The sequence below is a fragment of the Xenopus laevis genome, chromosome 8L, assembly GCF_017654675.1.
Source record: "Xenopus laevis strain J_2021 chromosome 8L, Xenopus_laevis_v10.1, whole genome shotgun sequence".
In the NCBI taxonomy this organism is placed as follows: domain Eukaryota; kingdom Metazoa; phylum Chordata; class Amphibia; order Anura; family Pipidae; genus Xenopus; species Xenopus laevis.
In genome coordinates, this window is record NC_054385.1 from 27,419,124 (window position 1) to 27,442,321 (window position 23,198).

At 41.0% G+C, this 23,198-nt stretch overlaps 2 protein-coding genes across 2 annotated transcripts; both read right to left on the reverse strand.

Annotated features, from left to right (window-relative positions):
* Positions 1–882: 882 nt before the first annotated feature.
* On the reverse strand, positions 883–9,546 carry LOC121396916 (protein kinase C delta type-like). Its single transcript, XM_041572568.1, has 9 exons — positions 8,863–9,546; positions 7,687–7,799; positions 7,232–7,381; positions 6,897–6,988; positions 5,223–5,285; positions 4,709–4,847; positions 3,255–3,437; positions 2,816–2,944; positions 883–2,607 (listed from the first exon to the last, which is right to left on the reverse strand). The coding sequence occupies exons 3-9, from the start codon at positions 7,376–7,378 to the stop codon at positions 2,482–2,484; spliced, it is 879 nt and encodes a 292-aa protein (XP_041428502.1). The 5' UTR covers positions 7,379–7,381; positions 7,687–7,799; positions 8,863–9,546; the 3' UTR covers positions 883–2,481.
* A 7,115-nt stretch (positions 9,547–16,661) lies between these two features.
* On the reverse strand, positions 16,662–22,319 carry LOC121396917 (liver-expressed antimicrobial peptide 2-like). Its single transcript, XM_041572569.1, has 3 exons — positions 21,991–22,319; positions 18,528–18,709; positions 16,662–17,582 (listed from the first exon to the last, which is right to left on the reverse strand). The coding sequence occupies exons 1-3, from the start codon at positions 22,045–22,047 to the stop codon at positions 17,543–17,545; spliced, it is 279 nt and encodes a 92-aa protein (XP_041428503.1). The 5' UTR covers positions 22,048–22,319; the 3' UTR covers positions 16,662–17,542.
* Between the last annotated feature and the right edge of the window lie 879 nt (positions 22,320–23,198).

A 23,198-nucleotide genomic window follows, 5' to 3' on the forward strand; every position in this document is an offset into this window, starting at 1 on the left:
TCCAATCTTTGAATTGCCCCAAATCTATCATACTGAATCTGACAGCTTTCCAACCGTCGCCTCTCCCACAACTCTCCACGTTCTCCCTTGTTACAAGACCTAGCTTATGAAAGTATAACCCTTTGGTATCAACACTAAACCTGGAGGGTATAGGAATACCTTATGGTGTATTAGTAAGGCAACAAGACACAGTGTTTAACTTGTTAGGGGTTTTAACTTTATTGTAAAATTAAGCATTTTAAACAATGTATAATGACTACTGCAATCTGTTTCTTGTGCTGCTTGACTCATTCATCTTTCTCGTCTGGAAGACTTTTCTCTGGCTTTTTCTTTTGTCTGGAACTCTCTGCCTCGAGTTGTCTCTCTCCTTCCTTCCAAACGCTCCCTAAAGATCCACCTGCTTAGGGAAGCTTATTCAATGTATCTTAATTAGTCCGTCATATTATAGATCCCAAATTTGTTTCTAAAATTCCTATGTGTCAATTGTATCCTAACTCTTTAGTTTGTAAACTCTTGCGAGTAGGGCCCTCTAATCCTATTGTACACTGTAAACCAGTGATCCCCAACCAGTAGCTCGCGAGCAACATGTTGCTCTCCAACCCCTTGGATGTTGCTCCCAGTGGCATCAAAGCAGGTGATTATTTTTGAATTCCAGGCTTGGAGGCAAGTTTTAGTTGCATATAAACCAGTTGTACTGCAAAACAGAGCCTCAATGTTGGTTGACAATCCCCATAGGGGCTATTAAATGGCCAATCACAGCCCTTATTTGGCACCCCAAAAACATTTTTCATACTAGTGTTGCTCCCCAACTCCTTTTACTTCTGAATGTTGCTCACGGGTTCTAAAGGTTGGGGATCCCTGCTGTAAACTCTTGTTTGTTATTTACTGTTTGTTTCCTGTTAGTTATCTAATGTAAAGCACTGCATAACTTGTTGGCGCTATGTAAATAAATGATAATGATATAATGCTGTCTAATAATGCTTGTTTTACAGAATTAATGAATTTTCTTTAAAAATTAACAGCCGGTGGAATACGTTTGCTAAGTAGGGACAGAGTGGTGTGCTTTGAGGCAGTTCCTGGGGAAGACTTGGTTTAGTGGGGAGGCCTTGCTGGGTGAATTTGAGTCCTAATTTGGCAGGTGCATAACAACAGGGGTGTCTGAATGGAATTGCTGGTAATTCTGACAGATTGTACAATTAATATTTATTCTTTTTACATTTCTTTCTATTTTTATTTATACTTTCTTTTAGATTTAAAGCTGGGGTAGCTGAATATCAAGGTTCTATCGGGGAAATGACATAAACCTGGTTTATTGACTCTCTTTCCTCGAGTCAGGGGTTCTATATCAGATTAGGCTCTATATCAGATTGCTGACATGACCACTATATGTCATCACTGGGGGACCTAGAAGTTGACCTTGCTGTTGCAAAGCTTTAAAATATAATGGAGGTGCGGAGAGAACTGTGCAGAGGGGAGTCTATTGATGAAGCCATATGCATAGTCAATTAACCATATAGTCACTGGCATAGCAACTCAGAATGGGAACTAGTATCCATGAAGTTTAGAAATATCTGTAAATGAATAATAATATGGACAATTTTCATTTTATTTATGCCTATTAACCTTATTAACTATTAATCTTTGCTTTATGAACTGCAAGTGTGCCTAGTGTGCACAAAAGCACAACGTCACTGGTGCACCAGGGAAAAAACAATCATTTTACTACATTCCATAAACCCATTTTTTAAATCTAAAATAGATATTATTTTATTTAGATCCTTAGTGTCAGTAGTAGCGCTTGTTGGAACCAGAATTTATAGATCAATGACATCTGATTTTGGTCTTCATGATGTGCATGGCCCATACTCATCTCACGCTACGTGTTTTTGTTTCATGGATACACTTTTAATGCTATTAGTATGGAAAGTCCAAAGTTTTTAGGAAGCATGTCTGCGTGCAAATGATTGTGATGGATAATTGGGATGTGGTTTAACCCAGGAAAAGATTGTTATTAATATTAGGGTGGTTAAATACAATATCACCATTCGTTGCTGTCTCTTACCTTATCTTCTTTTTAATTACCTGTTAAGGGAGAAAAACATCCTGGCCTAACTCTAACATACACTCTACATACCTACTGAATTAAATCAAGTAATAATAAATTACGTCCCCCCCCAATACCCAATTCATAAAATGTATTATATATATACTTCTACATACCTACTGAATTAAATCAACTAATAATAAATTACATCCCCCCAATACCCAATTCATAAAATGTATTATATATATATATATACATACTTCTAAATACCTACTGAATTTAATCAAGTAATAATAAATTAAGTCCCCACAATACCCAATAAAATCCTGATCTATATAATGGATCGGTCACCTCCTTGGAAGTCAGCAGAAAAGACTTTAGACAGTTGCAGCAGATGATGATGACTGTAGTTGAAGGCCTTGGATGTCACATGGCACTTACTCCTGGAGGCTGGGATCCAGGAAGGAGAAATCCTCTAGGACTCTGTTACCACCATTCCTGATCTTATTCCTTGAAAAAAATGGAGAGTCTCCATCGGAGTCACAGAAGTCCTCAACTGATCCCTACAAAAAGAAAATGTTTTATAATGTTTTATACATAACAAAGATTTACCTCCCAATTTCTAGAAATTATTAAATCTGTTCCCTGATATCAGGGATGAGGTTATGGTACTGGTTTGGTGAAAACCCATTCTGGCTCCGGTGTTTGAGTGCATCTCGTACTAACAGTAAAGCAGCAGTTCCCTGTTGCTTGGTTCAGGCACATACTCACCACTGATAGCTGGAAAGGTGGTTGTACTTGGCGATTTTCCAGTTTCACCCAGTCAATATGATGGAAGAAAGGGTGCTTCCTGATGTTTCCGGTTGTGCCAAGGCGAAGATGCTGGTCTTTCTTCAATAGCTTAAATAATAAAATATTTACATCATACAGAGATAAGTACATTTATATACATAAAAAGACTCTAACATCTTCTATGTGCCATATTCCAGCCTGTTGTTTTTCCTTTGGGCCACACACAGTGGTGGCATTTAGGCATGCCCATTTCCACTGAGGCCACATCATTTACGGCACTGACCCCACTCACTTAGGCTTACATTATGGAATTTAAGAATACATATATTTTAGAAAGCACAAGAATGAGTTCTAAAAAAATAACTTTAAGCTAAATGTCTCTTTTATATTATTTCACAGTATCATTGCTTATACTCACTGCTTGCAGGAGATCCACCAGTTCTTCACTGAGCCAGCTGGGATAAAAGGGCTCGTCCTTGAGTGCTGACAGGTGTTTCCCATTTGTGGTACAAAATGGGAATGTGGAGGTGGCCATTTGGTAGATGACGATACCCAAAGACCACCAATCTGCTGCTGCGCCGTACTCCTCTCCTTGGATCACCTTCAAAAGAAGGAACAGATTATTTAACAAGAAAATAGCTTGATGAAATGCAGAGTTATAAGAATCATCCTGATCTAGAAAGAGTGGTGGTAAATGGAACATTTTCTAATTGGACCAGTGTTGTTAGTGGAGTACCACAGGGCTCTGTACTAGGTCCCTTGCTTTTCCACTTGTTTATTAATGACCTGGAGGTGGGCATTGAAAGTACTGTTTCTATTTTTGCAGATGATACTAAATTGTGCAGAACTATAGGTTCCATGCAGGATGCTGCCACTTTGCAGAGTGATTTGTCTAAGTTGGAAAACTGGGCAGCAAACTGGAAAATGAGGTTCAATGTTGATAAATGCACGTTTATGCACTTTGGCAAGAATCATATAAATGCAAGTTATACACTAAATGGCAGTGTGTTAGGAGTTAAATGAGAAGGATCTAGGGGTTTTTCTAGATAACAAGTTGTCTAATTCTGGGCAGTGTTATTCTGTGGCTACTAAAGCAAATAAAGTTCTGTCTTGCATAAAAAAGGGCATTAACTCAAGGGATGAAAACATAATTATGCCTCTTTATAGGTCCCTGGTGAGGCCTCATCTGGAGTATGCAGTGCAGTTTTGGACTCCAGTCCTTAAGAGGGATATAAATGAGCTGGAGAGAGTGCAGAGATGTGCAACTAAACTGGTTAGAGGTGTGAAAGACTTAAATTATAAGGGTAGACTGTCAAGGTTGGGGTTGTTTCTCTGGAAAAAAGGCGCTTGCGAGGGGACATGATTACACTTTACAGTGCATTAGAGGACATTATAGACAAATAGCAGCGGACCTTTTTACCCATAAAGAGGATCACCGTACCAGAGGCCACCCCTTTAGACTAGAAGAAAAGAACTTTCATTTGAAGCAACGTAGGGGGTTCTTCACAGTCAGGACAGTGAGGTTGTGGAATGCACTGCCTGGTGATGTTGTGATGGCTGATTCAGTTAATGCCTTTAAGAATGGCTTGGATGATTTTTTGGACAGACATAACATCAAAGGCTATTGTGATACTAAACTCTATAGTTAGTATAGATATGGGTATATAGAATTTGTGTGAAAGTATGGAGGGGTGTGTGTATGGATGCTGGGTTTTCATTTGGAGGGGTTGGACTTGATGGACTTTGTCTTTTTTTCAACCCGATTTAACTATGTAACTATGATATATTCATACCCCTAACTGCTTGTAGTTTGTAGGCACAGCCCTATATACCCATTGCTGTTACTGTGCTGTACAGAATTTAGTTTCTCACCTCTGGTGCCATATATCTGAAGGTTCCAACCAGGCCTGTGGTGGTGTTGTTCCCGACCATGTTGTCCATTGCCAGACCAAAGTCAGCTATTTTTATGTGGCTTTCTCCGTCTAGCAGAATGTTAGCTGGTTTCAGGTCACTGCAAGAATAAAATTAGACACAGGTTGAGTAGGTATTAGGAAAATAAAAGGGAGATGTGAACATATAGAAAATGGGGTGGTAAAGAGCACAATTGAATAAAGTGCTCAGATTTGAGCACTTTATGCAATCTGAGCACTTTATGCAATTGTGCTCTTTACCACCCCATTTTCTATATGTTCACATCTCCCTTTCATATAAAATTAGACACAGGTTGAGTAGGTATTAGGAAAATGAAAGGGAGATGTGAACATATAGAAAATGGGGTGGTAAAGAGCACAATTGCATAAAGTGCTCAGATTTGCCTTGAACAAGTGAGGTCATAAATTATAAATAAAAACACTGTAGATAAATCAGAGACAAGCATTTTACTAACAGATGGATGATCCCGTTGGAATGAAGGAACTGCAGGCCGCAAATCATCTCTGCTGCGTAGAACCTTATTAAAGGAGAAGGAAAGGCAAAATTACAAAACTAACCCAAAATGTTGACAATTACCCCCTGTTCTGAATTAGATTTTCACTCTGTGCCTTTTAAAAGTTCTGTCCACGTTCCAAACTTATCTATAGTACAATAACTTAGCGGGCGCCATGTTCTTAAGACTATACGTCACTTCCCCATTCAACTGAGATCCCCACTGACTTCCCCGTGCTTGAAAAATCATTGGTTAATCACATATAGTTGCAATACTGATTACAGACCTTGCTCAGACAAAACACGCAGCCTTTCCTCCCCCTTCTTCCCCTGTTCGCAACACACTATCTTGTATGCGTAGCGTGAGAGCTTCTGTTACCATCGCAACGCAATGCTGTTCTAAACTCCCGCTCCGCTTATAAGATAGTGTTGCGAACAGAGGAGGAAGGGGGAGGAAAGGCTGCGTGTTTTGTCTGACTGAGGTCTGTAATCAGTATTGCATTTATATGTGATTAACCAACGATTTTTCAAGCATTCCTAATTCACATCCCATCTGTAGTTATGCGACCTACATCTTACTAAAGTTACTAAAGAAGCTGCTTCCTTTGCGCTTATTCGTGTGCGAAAATTCCTTCCCCTTAACCAGAGCTGCACATCATCTTAAAGGAGAAGGAAAGCCCCAGGGCGCAAAACCCCTCCCCCCCTCCCCTGTGTTGCCCCCCCTCCCTCCTCCCCCCTGGCCTACCTGTCCCCCTGGGCAAATGCCCAGGTACCGGTACAGCTCTATTGCGCATGCGCCGAATGTCACGAAGTGAAATCGGAAAACTTCGTGACATTCGGCGCATGCGCAATAGAGCTGTACCGGTACCTGTTCCTACTGCGCATGCGCCAGAAGACGCCGGTCAGAGCAGGAAGAAGACGCGCGTGGGAGAAGATGGCGACTGCGAACTCCGTGGACAGGACCTGCGCAGAGGGGTAAGTAACAAGTTAGGGGCATTTGCCCAGGGGGACAGGTAGGCCAGGGGGGAGGAGGGAGGGGGGGCATCACAGGGGAGGGGGGAGGGGTTTTGCGCCCTGGGGCTTTCCTTCTCCTTTAAATACCAATAGAATGCACAGAACGCGAGAGAGGCGTATCAATTATGACGCATGTCATTGCTGCTGAGGGGAAATCCTCTTTTTACAAACTTGCGCAATAGGCAAACAACACCTAACGCGGCTCAAGGCTGCCCGAGGCAGTGGGGAGGAAGCAGTGAGCTATTTTGGTGACGTCAGCCAACTCCTGGACTCGCTATCATCACGCAGCGCATTCTCAGTCCAGCCCTGCCTGTAAGTCATACAAAAGGAAGCCTTTCTAATAAGAGTTTTTTTTTTTTTTTAACTTTTGTTCTCCTTTAAAGGGGAAAAAACAAAAAGCATTCTTTTAGTGACTATATACAGTATATTATTTATTATGATTCTTTTACTATAAGGATACTGAATCATCACAGGCATAAACAGAAGACTGTGTTGCCCAGAGCAAGTTTTGGGTCTGCTGCTACTCTATGCTTCTCCTGTTAATTAAGCCTTTCCAAGTCTTAATGAAAATTCTGTCTGTCTGTTACTCCCTATTCTCCTTTTCAAGTGATATATTACTTACGCGATGTTGTCTTCCTTCAGGCGTCCTGCCTTCCTCATCGCAGCCATAAGTGTACCCCCTCTGATGTACTCCAGGACGATATAGGCATGGTTCTGGTCAGGGAGGCAAACAATGAGAGTGAAACAACTGAACAACACAATGTAGGTAGCACCCAATTAGATTTGTGCCATGAAACGCCAAGAATGGGGCGTCTGGTACAGAGTACAAAATGCAGAAGCACTAAAAGACCCTTGAACACATTATAGTATATGAATTTCCAAGGGTTTCAATTTAGCAGCCCATGGCACTCCTGCAGTTGGGTGTACCTTTGGTACATGAGGGTTATTAAATGTTACCTTTGATTGAAAGGCCCCATAGGCGTGACAAAGGAAAGGGCTGCCCTTAGCAACCTTTAGCACGCGGACTTCCATCTCAGTCTCTGGTGTCTTCTCTGAGACCTTCATGGCTACGCGTTGTTTCCTGCTGGTCCAAGTAGCCATCATGACCTAAGAAAGGCAGAGGAGAGAGTAAATATTACATGGTCTCTTGATGGGACATTTCCAGAGACAACCTAGAGCTTTGTAGTACAGTATAACTGATCTATATGAATTTATTTTATGTTGAGATAAAAGTTTAACATTTTATTTATAGTTATATTTCCAATTATCTACTTTGCTGAGGGGCTCTAAAAAACAAAAAGAAAACAAAATCTTTATATGTGCCCTCAAGCTGCCACCTTAGGCATTGGCCCTATGGTCCCTATACAGAAACAAAGGTCCTGAGAATTCCACTAAGGAAACCCATTACTTGCCTTGGCAAAGGCCCCTCGTCCAAGCTCAGAGTGGAATCTGAAGCAGTCGATGTTAATTGAGGCAGGTCTTGTGGCTGGAACACAGGGTCTCTTCTTTCTGCTGCTTCCTTCTCCTGTTGGGAAGAAATCACATTAATAAGTCTCACTGCAAATACAATGTCTCTTATAGGGGAAATAAACCCTGATAAGCATTAGGCTTTTAGTCTTTATATTTTCTATAAAATTGAATTAAATTATACTGTATTGGCAATTATCTTCAATATCTCATTTATATAAGGCAGTTTGTCATGAATTTTGGGGGAAAATAAGACCCTCTCACAACTTACAAAGGGAATATGTCTGTACTATACAAGGCAATAGGAATAGTTGATAAAGGAGCTAAAATAGGGGAGCTGGCTATCTCTGACACAGGGATTGCTAATGAGGTACCCAGACTTTTCTTAATATGATGTGACAGTATGATCTGGTCTTCAGCCAGTGTATCCCTTATCATTGCTATAGAGACCCTTCCCTGAGCTGGAAATAATGATCTCTCGTTATCCAATGACAGTGAGATTTCTAGAGCCATTGGGAGTATCCAGCAGCCCATTTTTCTGTCAAAAAGTCTGCAGAGTTAATTGATTATTTCCATAAAGAAAAATTGAAAAGAAAGAATTACACATTGTCCCTGTAGATCCTTATTACCTGCTCCAATATTTTTCCTGACCAGTAACTAGTGCTCCCCCCCACACAATGGTTTATCCCAACTGACATATGCACTAGAGTCTGCAGCCTTGTTTCTCAACCCAGATGTTACTGGACTACAACTCCCAGCATGCTTCATCATACAGCCAATGGTTAAAGCATTATGGAAGTTATACAATATATAGGGACTAAAGGTTAAGAAACAAGTCTCTAAATAATGGACACGGGCTAAGGTATCAACAGAACTGGCAGATAAAAAGCCTTTGTTCATGGGCACAAAGTATATGCATTACACAGAAAGCAATCAATGGAAGCTTTTATCAGTACAGTCTCATAGCCTATTCTTTTTTAGTTGTTTTTATTGAAGTTGTAAGCATACACATTTAAACGTGTAGCAGTAGAACAATGACTGCAAAAGTCAATACATTAGCAAACATAAGAGAAAAAGTATTCAAATGACCAAAACAGCAGATTATTGCAACAAAACATGACCTGTTATTTATCTATCACTCTCTGTCTGATTCAGGGGTGTCCAAATCCATTTTTTATTGGCAGCAGGTAATGACGAGCTGTTGTTGCCCCTGCCTTTCAGAGCATCGTGCAGTAGCCGGTAGAGAGCAGCTAGTGAGGAAGCCGAATCCCCTCCCTCTGAGGAAGCAGTGAGCCTGGCTGCGTCCACCTCCCAAAACCGGCTTCCCTGACTTGGGTCCTCCCACCTGGGCGTCCACACATAGGGGACCTGGACGGAGAGGAAGGAGGAGTCGCTGGGTCCTCCCTCCTTAGCCCCTCCCTTCTCAGCCCTTGTCACTTAGTCTTCCCTCCTCAGCCCTTCCCCTCTTAACCCTCTGTGCTCAAGGCTGACATGACACTCCTGCCATGGACACAAGGGGAAGCTGTGAGTCCAGTGCAGGGGACATAGGATCTGTCAGTACAAAGTGGATCAGAGGGAGAGAAACAAATATGGCGCTGTGTGAGGGCAGAGAGAGAGTGAATGCCAGTACTTTAGGGCAGGGAGTGTGTGACTCTTCCCTACAGAGTTATACAAATATACATGTGACAATATAATTTATACACGCGATGCATTATAGTCAGACGCAGAGTTTCTCTTGACTATGACAGGAAAACTCAATCTCCCTCCACTCACTGCCGCAATCCCTGTGTTCATAAGCCCCTCCTTATTACTATTTCTATTGCTCCGGAGTCTGTGGGCTGATCCCAAACATCGTTTCATCATTGGGACGGAGGTGCTTTCCCCAGAGGCGGGGCTGAAATCTGCAGCGCGGAGGTGTGACTGCAGCCTCTTGGATCAGTGAGTAAAATAAGGAGGCAAGTCTGCATACTTCTGCTGTCAGGTACAGGCAATGAGGTGTGGGGCTAGTGAGTGGCAGTTCCTTAGAGGTTCTGCAGCAGCAGTGACATTAGATTACTGGGCTGCGGGGTTAATTATTTCTTCCTGTCCCCCCCCCATCTGACTCTTTCCAGCTTTCAAATGGGGATCACTGACCCCATCTAAAAAACAAATGTTCTGGAAGGCTACAAATTATTGTTATTGCTACTTTTTATTACTCATTTAGGGCCTGAATCACTAGTTAGCTACCTCGAAAGGGATATCGGTGTCAAGCTGAATGGTCGGCCCCCGCACATTTTCACCTCACCAAATCTGGCCCTCGTTGCAAAAAGTTTGGACACCCCTGGTCTGATTGAAACTAAAAACGAATCCAAATATTGAAAACTGTGGAAAGATTATTAATTAACATTGAGAAATCATTTATACCCCAGTACTATATATTCATTTTTGGATTCTTTTTGTCTTTATCTTGTATGCTATCTAGGTACTGTATATATCCAAAGCACAGGGGAACAGATTTTAGCTTTAATTTTCAATTTGGTAGTAGACTGAACAAAACGGATTGCTGATTCTCCTTACCTGTGCTGCTCTCTGGGCTCCTAGATCTTTTCTGCTGAATCTTCTTCTTTTCTTCTGGCTCTTTGATCTCCTTCCTGCTCTCTTCTCCCATGTTTTTATTCTTTTCAAAGTTCTTCTCTGATTTTTTAGCTTTTTTGCTCATCCTTCTCTCATCTGATTTTTCCTTATCATCCTCACGACTCCTTTTCATTTTCCTCCAAGCTCCTGATCCTCGATCATTTTTTTGGAAGCACTTAGGCTTCATTTTGGCTTTTCTGCCCACCTCTAGTCCTGCTTCTCTCTTCTAGTCCGCCTTAACTCCTCTCTTCCTCTTTATCTCCTCTAGTCCTCCTTAACACCTCTCTTCCTTCTTCTCTCCTCTAGTCCTCCTTAACTCCTCTCTTCCTCCTTATCTCCTCTAGTCCTCCTTAACACCTCTCTTCCTCCTTCTCTCCTCTAGACCTCCTTAACTCCTCTCTTCCTCCTTCTCACCTCTAGTCCTCCTTCTCTCCTCTCTTCCTCCTTCTCTCCTCTAGTCCTTCCTAAGTCCTTTCTTCCTCCTTCTCTCCTCTTTCAGATCCAAATTCTCCTCCAACACTAACTAAATCCTCTAGTTGGTTTTGCTCCTCCACTATATCTAGTCTGTCACAATCTGCTCTGGTGCCTGTAACTGTCACTGTGTGTCAGTTAAACTTGACAGTTGAACACAAGACTAATGCAAAACTTTACTATTTGCATTAAATCCCAAGGTTCTCTCCTTCTCTCCTCTAGTCCTCCTTCTCTCCACTAGTCCTCCTTAACTCCTCTTTTCCTCCGTCTCACCTCTAGTCCTCCTTAATTCCTCTCTTTCTCTTCACTAGTCCAACTCTCCTCTTTTCTTCCTTCTCTCTAGTCCTCCTCACCTGTAGTACTTCTTAACTCCTCTCTTCCTCCTTCTCTCCTCTATTCCTTCTTTTCTCCTCTAGTCCTTTTTGACCCCTCTCTTCCTCCTTCTCTCCTCTAGTCCTCCTTCTCTCCTTTCTTCCTCTCCTCTAGTCCTCCTTCTCTCCACTAGTCCTCCTTAACTCCTCTTTTCCCCTGTCTCACCTCTATTCCTCCTTAATTCCTCTCTTTCTCTTCACTAGTCCTCCACTCCTCTCTTCTTCCTTCTCTCCTCTAGTCTTCCTCAACTGTATTCCTTCTTAACTCCTCTCTTCCTCCTTCTCTCCTCTATTCCTTCTTCTTTCCTCTAGTCCTTCTTGACCCCTCTAGTCCTCCTTCTCTCCTCTAGTCCTCCTTAACTCCTCTCTTCCTCCTTCTCTCCTTTAGTCCTCCTTCTCTCCTCTCTTCCGCTCCTCTAGTCCTCCTTCTCTCCACTTTCAGATGCAAAACTCTCCCCCAACACTCACTAAACTCACCTCTTGTCACTTTTTGCTCCTTCACTATCTCTAGTCTGTCGCTAGCTGCTCCCCTCTCTCCAACCAACTGTTGACTGGTCCACTATCCTCTGCTCTGCTTCCTATAACTGTCACTGTTGTGTGGCAGTTAAACAGTTGAACACAAGACTAATGCAAACTTTTACCATTGCAATAAATTCCAAAATTCTATATATCATATGGTGAAATTGTTGTGAAAAGTACAAAATCATCTTTCTGTCATAGGCACCTTGTAGACAACAGGAATGCAGGGGGGTTATGTGTTTCTTAAATTATAGGGTTCCCAGTTGGCTGAATTACAATCCCATCATGTTGTGTTGAAGAATTCTGGGAGTTGACACAAGCAACATAAGGGGACACAAGGCTAAGAAATAGGGCTATAGTTAGATTTTGTACTTACTTTATAGGTTCCTTGTAAGGCCTCATCTTGAGTATGTAGTGAAGTGGTGGCCTCCAATCCTTAATAAGGATATTAAAGAGCTGGACAAAGTGCAGAGACAGGCAACTAAACTGGTCACAGGGATGGAAGACTAGAGGTAAAGAACTTTCATTTGAAGCAGCATAGGTGGTTCTTCACAGTGAGGACAGTGAGGCTGTAGAATGCCCCGCTGGAAGATCTTGTGATGGCTGGTGCTATTGGTGCCTTTAAGAGGGGGTTGGATGATTTCTTGGACAAACATAATATCCAAGGCTATTGTGATAGTAAAATCTACAATAAAGAATATATAGTTTATGTGTGGGTCTTTATGTTTGTGCGCTGGGTTTCATTTGGAGGAGTTAAACTTGGTATTTTTTCAACCCTACTTAACTATGACTGTGAAAGACAAATACTAATAATACAATAATACTAATACAAAGGATATCTTTAGCCTTTACATCCTTCTCGAAACCAGGGTTGGCTCAATCTGGAAGCAGATATGCTCCTCCGTGCAATAAAGAGAATAAGGCTTGCATGGGCATTAGGGTTAGTTCACACGAGGAGATTCGGGGGGAGATTTTGTCGCCTGGCGACTAATCGCCTCGTCTTCTGAGCGACAATCTCGTCAGGCGACAAAATCTTCCCCAATCTCCTCGTGTGAACTAACCCTTAATTGGGAGACAGGCAGGATAATAAAGATGACTGATAAAGTTTTAATGAAGGACACACTTGTCTAGGTCTCCAGAATAATAGCCCCACGGGGTATGTAAATAAAATTAAGTTATGCTCTTGCAGTATTATATACATCATGGATGTGCACACTGGGTCCAACCAGGGGTGCTTCGCCAATGAGGCAAGTTGTGGCTGTCACTTGGCCTTAAATACTTTTTGAATTTCGCGCCTTTGCGCGCTGACGTCATACGAATACGAGGGAACGCGCCGCGCGCGCCCTTAGGGAAGAGCCGGCGCGGCTAGAGGACAGGATGGTGTGGCGGGCGTCCCCGCCGATGGCGCAGCGGACGACCCTGCCGCACAGGTATTATTACAGAAGGGATATGACTGGTTGACTTCTCATTAACACCTTACTTTCATCTAATATAAATAGAAATGTATTCATTATTATTAAAATTATTACCATGTCTTTCCAGTTGATGCTCAAAAAAAAAAAGAGTTACAGACTGAACATTCTAAATTTGCTGTGCTCACCATCTATTGCTTCTTATAGCAATCCTTCTGTGTTAATTACTTTATTAACCTTTGCCCTGGTTCTGCCTGTATCATCAAATATCATCTTTCTTTGCTTCTACCCTGTCACTTCTCTACTTCCCTGCAAATAACTCAAAAACCACAAATAATAAATAATGAAAACCAAATGCAAATTGTCTCAAAATATCACTCTCTACATCATTTCAAGTTCATTTAAAGGTGAACATCCGCTTTAAGCAGGGCTTTGGGATGATAGCACTAGAATGACCAGTTATTAAAGGGGAAGGAAACCTCGTCGGCGCTAACCCCCCTCCCCCCTCCCGTGTATTGCCCCCCCTCCCTCCTCCCCCCTGGCCTACCCCTCCCGCTGGGCAAATGCCCCTAACTTGTTACTTACCCTTCTGCGCAGGTCCAGTCCAGGGAGTTCACAGGCGACATCTTCTTCCACGCGATCTTCTTCCTCCTTTGACCGGCGCATGCGCAGTAGGATCGTTTCGCCGGTACGATCTACTGCGCATGCGCGTGACTTTTGGCGCATGCGCAGTAGATCCGTACCGGCGAAATGCTCCTACTGCGCATGCGCCAAAAGGAAGAAGATCGCGTGGAAGAAGATGTCGCCTGTGAACTCCCTGGACTGGACCTGCGCAGAAGGGTAAGTAACAAGTTAGGGGCATTTGCCCAGCGGGAGGGGTAGGCCAGGGGGGAGGAGGGAGGGGGGGCAATACACGGGAGGGGGAGGGGGGTTAGCGCCGACGAGGTTTCCTTCCCCTTTAAAGATTGCATGGCTTTTAACGATTAGTAAAGCACTGCAACTTTCACCCGTGTCTCTGCTGTACTTTTTACTATGTCAGTATCTTTATTTCATTACTAATATTGAGAAGTGGGCGATCAGCGGGCACTTTTTTTGTAGATAACAAGTTGTCTAATTCTGGGCAGTGTCATTCTGTGGCTACTAAAACAAATAAATTCTGTCTTGCATAAAAAAGGGCATTAATTCAAGGGATGAAAACATAATTATGCCTCTTTATAGGTCCCTGGTAAGGCCTCATCTGGAGTATGCAGTGCAGTTTTGGACTCCAGTCCTTAAGAGGGATATAAATGAGCTGGAGAGAGTGTAGAGACGTGCAACTAAATTGGTTAGAGGGACGGAAGACTTAAATTATGAGGGTAGACTGTCAAGGTTGGGGTTGTTTTCTCAGGAAAAAAGGCGCTTGCGAGGGGACATGATTACACAGTACATTAGAGGACATTATAGACAAATAGCAGGGGACCTTTTTACCCATAAAGTGGATCACTATACCAGAGGCCACCCCTTTAGACTAGAAGAAAAGAACTTTCATTTGAAGCAACGTAGGGGGTTCTTCACAGTCAGGACAGTGAGGTTGTGGAATGCACTGCCGGGTGATGTTGTGATGGCTGATTCAGTTAATGCCTTTAAGAATGGCTTGGATGATTTTTTGGACAGACATAATATCAAAGGCTATTGTGATACTAAGCTCTATAGTTAGTATAGATATGGGTATATAGAATTTAATTAAAAGTAGGGAGGGGTGTGTGTATGGATGCTGGGTTTTCATTTGGAGGGGTTGAACTTGATGGACTTTGTCTTTTTTCAACCCAATTTAACTATGTAACTAACTATGTAACTTTTTGTTTTAAAACTTCTTGTCTCCATCTCGTGGTAAGAAATGAAAATCGCATTAAAAATGTGATTCTTTTCAGTAGCACTCTACATTTTGTTTAGTTGTAGGTATCTAGTTACAGTGAGCATGATACTTTGGCAAAAATTAAACCTTTTTTAAACATACAGTAAATGATAAAGTACTGCAGTGAAATAGCCTTCCTAGAGTCCATTGATTATATTCACTATTCTAACACCCCCAATGAAAATACACAACATACACCAAACATTTAAAATGAATTCCCAGTTTCACCCATAAATAACACCTGTTTTCTGCTCAGTTCTTTGCATTTGTTGTCCAGAAATTGAGGCCTGTCCCTGTGAAAGTATGGGGTGCCGTTTGTCCCAAATACATTCTGTATACAAAACTATCCCTAATACACAGAATGAATGTCTCTCATGGTATATAACTAGTTGTGACCATACACAGATAAAAACATATACAAAAGACTTATTTATATTAAAGTATGAGAACAAAATCTGGTTAGTGCACAAAAGGATGTCATTATATTACAAACTCCATTCTGTACATTTTAACAAGCAATCTGTCACACTGTCTAGCTGCCCTCCTCCTACTGATGTAATTGATTAATGTCCTTACCAAAGAAACCTCTCCTTCAGTCAGGGAGCTTCAGGTTTTCATTCCCATCTGCTGGCTGTTTGCAATACTACAGCCTATAAAACCAAATCCAGAAGGCGCAAAGCCAAAATAAGTATCATCTCAAAAAAAGTCATATTGATACCCTTATATTTCTACGTAATTTGAGAGACATCAATTAACTAATTTAAAGGGTAAATCTAAAACCTTTTTTTTTCAATGATTTATTAACTTTCACCATCATAGGTGGATGGTGCTGTGTGGTACTGGTGGGTATGGGACCCCCCATCCCAGTCATGGCCCCCTGCCCTAGTTGCGAGCTGTACCTTCTACCCCTCCACCTCTTGCATACCTTTTAAAAAAAACTTTTAAATGCCTTTCTCTAAGACTAAGAAACTATTTGGCCCAACTGCATCCGATCTAAAGCAAACCACATATGCAGTTGTGTCCACTTTGATTAATGGGACGTTGCTGTTCTGTAGGCAGCACACAAGAGTCAGGCACATTGCAATTGCATCCGATTCAACATCTGCATTGAGTGTGCAGTGCCGTATGAATTATGGAAAAAAGTGTAGGAAAAAAACATGGATATGGCATCAGGGTGAATGAATGCTCCCTAGAAAAGTTGAATTGTTTGTCATGGCTTAGTGCAGGTTTGCCAGTTGTCAGGGAACAACAGGCATCTTGCATGTTTTCTGCTATTAAAGAAATCCCCTGTACTGTAAAAAGAAAAAAAATATGGGCCTACCTATAAGTTTATCTTTCTGTACCCAATTTTCAAAGTAAAATTTTGGGACAGATATATGGGTGTGGCCCCTGAATTGCAGCATGCAAACACTGTTTTTATCTGTATATTTCTAAACAGAGGCTGCAGTATAACAATAATACAAAACAGTAATTCAATCAGAAATATATCTAAGGATGGGGTGATAGCGGAATCGTTAACAGTAATACACAGTTTCTGGATGAGTTTCTGTCTCAATGATACTTAATTAAGCATTCTTACACACAACATTTCTTCATGAGGTTCCTTGCGCTCGATCTTTCATGCATTACTTCTCATTTAAAGGGCATATGTTTTTTTTATATAGTAAGGCTCAATTAACCCTTTGCATGCACATTTATAATAAAGAATACACTGGAGGTCCACACAGGTTCAGCAGATGATTTCAGGAACAGATTTTATTCACAGTCACCGTCTTAGCTTCCCATCAGTCCCTTAGATGTTCTCAGTCGTAGTATTTATTTATTAAGGGTCATAGTGTGTTTGGCTTCTACCGCAGCCCACATTAATTTCATTTAATTTACTCACTTGGCACACAGGTGTTAGGCCCAGGATAAAGCATTAAAGGTGTACTGCTTTATGCAGATCAAAGACCTACCTAGCCCTGCCACTATGGCCCTAACTGTTGAGGTGCTGCTGGGTCCTTCCTTTCTCCTTGGTGGAGCCTTATGGCTCATCTAGCTATCCTACTTTTATCACTAACCAACTAAGATGAGTTCAACAGAAGCTACTCTAACACTAGCTGGGCTGATGAAGTAATGTTGAAAATATAGACTCTCACCATGGGCACTTCTCTGAGCTAATTGCCCCCAGGTCATTGGTGTCAAAAGTCTTTCCCGTCATCAATCAAGGAGCCTGGGTCAGCTACTCCTTATATGGACTTCTGTGTCAATCCCCTTCCTCTTGATTGACACCTTTTTAGAACCTTCCATGCTGCCTTCAAATGACTGCAACAAGTATTAATAAAGAAATATAAAACATATTAACCCTTCTTACAAGTTATAGCCTGACTTTGGCCTTGAGCTGGCTCAATGATCACTAACAGAGAAAAATGCTAAGGTGAGTAATATGACGACCACCATTCAGATGTCACTAAGCTATGTGGATTGTACAATGCCCTTCGTATAAATGATATTTGAAGACTAATCTGGCAAAGTGCTTCCTTTAAGACCGGTACTGCAGAAGATATGCACACTGCCCCCTCCTGCAAGACACAGAGAAATATAAATGAGTTCACCTAATTTGAAATAGTATCTATTAAACATGTTAAACTGAATATTATTAGGAGAGCATATTTGTATTGCACTTATTATTGTAAAGAATGATGGTTGTAAGGAATGAGACTCACTAGATAGAAATGCTGTAGGCAACATTCATAAACTGTGGAGTAGGGGTGAATTCACTGCTGCTTTAGCCCTGGGGTGTGCCCCCAACCCCTACTCATCTCCTCCCGCATTGTTCCCCTACATCCCAGCATTGTCTCTGCTTATGGCGATGATTTATTTTTGATAATATTTCTTTGTAGGGTTATAGTTAAAAAATGAAGCCCACTCTCAAAATTATATTTATTTCTTCTTCACTCACTTTCTTTATTCTGTGTACATATTATCCTTTCCTCTGTTTCTCTTCTTTCTTCTAATATAGAAATGGAGATTAATGGCCATAGGATAACCATACAAGGACATTTGGTGGGGTCAGTAGGAGTATCCACTGACAATTGTTTTCCTGGATCATTCCAACAATGTAGTAAAGTAAAAAAACCTGTAATATGCAGTGGCCAAGTGCAGCACAAGGGATCTCTGAGAAAATGTGAAAATATGGTGACACACGTCTCTAATGAAAAGTACCCCATGCCGGTGTGTTTTTTAGAGAAGAGCCACAAGTATGTGCCCAACATATTAGTATCCCTAGTGAATATGGGTTTCATTGTCAATAAAATAAAAAAAAAAATATGGTAAGGATATCAGCTCTAATATTCAGAGATATGAATAAACCTAATATCATTAAGGAGATACTGTAAATATCCACTGCAGTCATTTGTGAGACCTAATTTCATGTTACCAGATGTTTAAAAAAAATCCAGGATTGGATCATTATCTTTCTGATGAGGTTAACTGGCACCTATGTTAAGATGCACCATATACTGTACCTGCAGATCTTGGTGGTACATTCCATGCCCTGGTTGCAGTATGCTCCCAGAGGTTTGCTCCCAACTGTTCTCCAAAATGGTGTCATTCTTGGCCCCCGTTGTGGTGGCAGCAGCACAGGCCACTCCATCTTCTTTATATCATCTTTAGAGCCAGTGTCTGGGGAGGGTGGCTGTGACTGCACCTTTGGAAAATTAAACTAGAGGTGGGATAGAGAAAATGCAGTGGTTCCAGGAAACAAGAACATTGTGTCATTTTAAAAGGAAATGTCCCCTCAAAATGAAGTATAATGCAATAGGTGATAATTTGCAGTGCCCTCAATATGAGTAGATGTTTTACTAAATGTAGGAGAATGTTACAGACACCCTCAAAAGAGGAGGCTAAAATGCTATTGCAGCTAGAAAAGATTGCACACCCAGAGCAAGTCTCTACCACAGAATTTAATTATTTAGATACTGGTAGACTGGTGGGTTTGGAAACTTAGTAAGAACTGCAGAGAAGAGGAGTGCCCTTTTTATGGTACTCCTACAGCAGCATTGCAAATGATACAGATATTAGAAGTCACAGAGGTGATCTGGGCTTTGATTTTGGGAAGGGTAATCTTTTCTGTACACACTTTCTGTGTAAAATCAAACAATTATATGACATTTTTATTGAAGCTCCCTAAAGACACTCTCTGTTCTGTGTATCTTACAGTTAAGGGAGGGGCAACTCCTAACAGTCCTAGCACAGAAGCACAGTAGGATACAAGGGTGGCCAATCATAGCTCCGCTGCCTTCACACAGGGAAGGATATGCTGGAGTTCCCTGTCAAGTGCAACTGTCTGGTATTTTACTTGTCAAATTTTCACCGGGTAACAACTGTGCTGTGCCATAGGCCGCTCCTTTTACATTGCTTCAGCAATGACTACGGTAACTACCAAAACTAACAGTTTGAGCCCTATAGCAAAGGTTGCAAAATACATGGGGGCAAATTTACTAAAGGGCGAAGTGACTAACGCTGGCGAAAATTCGCCAGCGTAACGTCATTTTGTAACTTTGCCGATTTACTAACGGGCGTCAATTCGCTAGGGATGGAGATAGACTCTAACGCTACTTTGCACTCTAACGCAAGGCGAATTTTCGCTCTGGCGAATGGACGTAACTACGCAAATTCACTAAGATGCAGATTTTACTGAAAGTTACCTCTTGCGCCAGACTTGCCTTCGCCACCTCAGACCAGGTGAAGTGCAATAGAGTAGATAGGAGTTCCTCAAAAAAAAGTTGAAAAGTTTTTTGAAAGTCCCAAAAAACGTCTTTTACTTTTTACAGGGTAATAGGATGAAAAAGATCATACATTTTTTTTGGGTTCCCTCCTTCCCCCCTACATTTCCTAACATATGGCACCTAAACTATATTGTGGGCACGTGTATGGCAATATAACACCTGTATTTTATTTTATTAAGGTTCCCTGGCCTTGTGTAATGTAATGTAGTTAACTGCAACATATACGTCCATTGTACTTTAACTTCACGCTGTATGCTAATTAGTCATCGCTAGCGGAACTTCGAACTGCTTATCATATTATCGCTAGCGCAACTTTGCAAGCGTCCAGAACCCTGGACGCAACTTCGGGATTTTCATGCATTAGCGTTAGCGTTGTCCTGGCAAATCTAGGTCTGGCGAAGTGTTGCGATGTCAGCGAAGCTGCCGATGGCACAATTTGGGAGGTAAGTAAATTTGCCCTATAATATTCCCCCTTCCCAGCTGCTTTTGCTGGTATTATGGTGCCCACACACACTAAACTTAGTATGCGCCATACCCAACTGAATATTTTTTGTGGATGGGCCTGGCCAAGTCATAGTTATGATACATTATCAAATAATCCAGGTTCTTTCTCTGCAATAATAAAACAGTAGCTTGTACTTGATCCCAACTAGGATATAATTAATCCCTTATTGAAAGCAAAACCAGCCTATTGGGTTTATTTAATGTTTGCATGATTTCCTAGTAGACTTATGATATCCAAATAACAGAAAGATCCGTTATTCAGAAAACCTTAGGTCTTGAGCATTAAGGATAACAGGTTCCATATCTGTACTTTAAAAACTGGGCTTGGCAAAAACAAAAAAACCAGCACCCATGAAGCAGAAATTAATTCTTGCTTTAACAGTAAAGTCTTTTTTTTTTAAACAGAAACTACATACATCCCCTTCATAATGTATTTGAAAAATACCGATCCATTTTTAAGCTCTACCAATGATTATAATCAGAAGCTCCCTCAGTAGGTATTCCTATCCTTCTTACACTTATGATGATGTCTCCCATCTCCAAGAATGCCCTTTTTACCTGGGCCACACTAAAGATCACTAGTTCATTTGCCACCCATTTACACCACTCTTGTTTGTAATTTAGTTTGGATTGAATAGATCTCTACAGAGGATAATGACACAGATGGTGATTTTACTGCCTGGACAACTCCAGAGGTTATTGCCATGATCTTGTCGCCCATGGTAATCACAAAGAGCTCACAGACTGAATGATTCGAATGACCGGTCCTCTGCTGCTCTGCCTTTGCAACATTGGATTACCCCTGCAACTATGGCAGGGTTACTTTAAAGGGTTCATTCACCTTTAAATTAACTTTTAGTATGATGTAGAGAGTAATTGGTTTTCATTTTTTATCATTTGTGGTTTTTGAGTTATTTAGCTTTTTGTACAGCAGCTCAGCAACTTTCAGCAATCTGGTTGCCCACATTACCCTAGCAACCATGCACTGATTTGAATAAGAAACTGGAATATGGATAGAAAAACATTAACTATTAGGGGCATATTTATCAAGGGTCGAATTTTGAATTTGAAAACTTTGAAATTCGACTTCAAAAAGACCAACTGGAATTAAGTTGAAGATTTTTTTTGGCCAAATAGGTCCTTTTTTGATTGAATTAATAGCGCATTTGATCGAATTTATATTCCACCAATTGACTCCAAATAAGTTCTAGGAGGTCCCCCATAGGCTAAAGCAGCAATTCGCAGGTTTTATATGGCGAATGGTCGAAGTTTAATTTTTAAAGAGACAGTACGTGAAAAATTTCGATATTCAAATTTTCTTTCAAATTTGAAATTAGAATTTCGGCTATTCCCTAGTAGAAGTACACAAAAAAAAGCTTGAAATTTGAATTTTTTGAATTCGAAAATTCACCTCAACTTTTGATAAATCTGCCCCTTAATGTGTAGCCTTACAGAGCATTTGTTTTTTTAGATGGCCTCGGTGGCCCCCATATGACAGCTGGAAACATTCAGAACAAAAAGGCAAATGATTCAAAAGCTATAAAAAATGAAGTAGCCATTCTATAACAGTAAAAATTAACTTAAATATAAACCACACTTTAACAGGTTTTACGGGAGTGTAAAATATCTGTAAACATTCTAAACGTTATAAGGGACCTTGGATAGTTGACCAGCCAGATCCATTTATGTTCCTTACCTCACTGCCACACAGAAGTAAGAGGATGCAGAGGCAAGCTGCTTCAATGGAGCCCATAGTCGATAGTGCGGGGGATGCCAGGACTGGAACTTATTCTGCTTTAACTCCCTCTCCTTGAGAGAATGCATCTGAGCCTCACAAGAACCTTTATGTTCTCAATGATAAACCTACGTCATCTCGTACACGTACAGCCAAACCCAGCAAATATTTGAGGAGAATTATATTTGAACACTACACGAGTCAAGGATGTAAGTGTGAAATCCCTTGAGCCCGAGCCTTGCCAATCTTACTAAACCTTTCTTCTAATACATAATAAATTGGATACGGTTTTTTTCACATTTGGGTAGCCTTCTCTAAAGAGAGCCAAAGACAGAATCTGAATTGGAAAAACAGCAATAAAATTCTAAAAAAAAAAAAAACAAAGTCAAGAGAAATAACAGTTTATATCCAATGGCTTTTGGTGGATATTGGTGAGTTTATTTACTAAAACTCAATTTTTTTTCTCATAATTTCACAAAAAAAAATGTGACCAAACTCCCAACCATGATTGTACCTTATTTAGTAACAAAGTAGTTGGTTTGGGAAAAGTCTCGATAAAATCTTTCGAAAACTGGAATCGTAGGAATTTTTCTCATTTGACTCCCAATTTTTGGAGTTATCACCTTAAAAACCTTAAATTGTTTGGATTATCGTACGAAATCCATGATATCTTTAAATTGGAATAGGGACATCTGCCTTTGACTTCTACAGGACCTCGGCAGGTTTGAGATGGAATATTTTCAGATTCGGACTTTTAAAAGCTTCCAGTATCTTTAAATCTGTAATAAATCGAATACATTTAGTTTTTTCTCTAAAATTTAGGGATGCACCGAATCCACTATTTTGGATTCGGCCAAACCCCCAAATACTTTGCAAAAGATTCGGCCGGATACCGAACCTAATCCTAATTTGCATATGCAAATTAGGGGTGGGAAGGGGAAAACATTTTTCACTTCCTTGTTTTGTGACAGAAAGTCACGTGATTTCCCTCCCTACCCCTAATTTGCACTTGCAAATTAGGATTCGGTTCGGCCGGGCAGACGGATTCGGCCGAATCCAGCTGAAAAAGGCCGAATCCCGAACCGAATCCTGCATTCGGTGCATCCCTAGAAAAATGAGTTCGCCCCTTTTAAAAGCCCGACCAGATTAGAGCTTTAATAAATAACCCC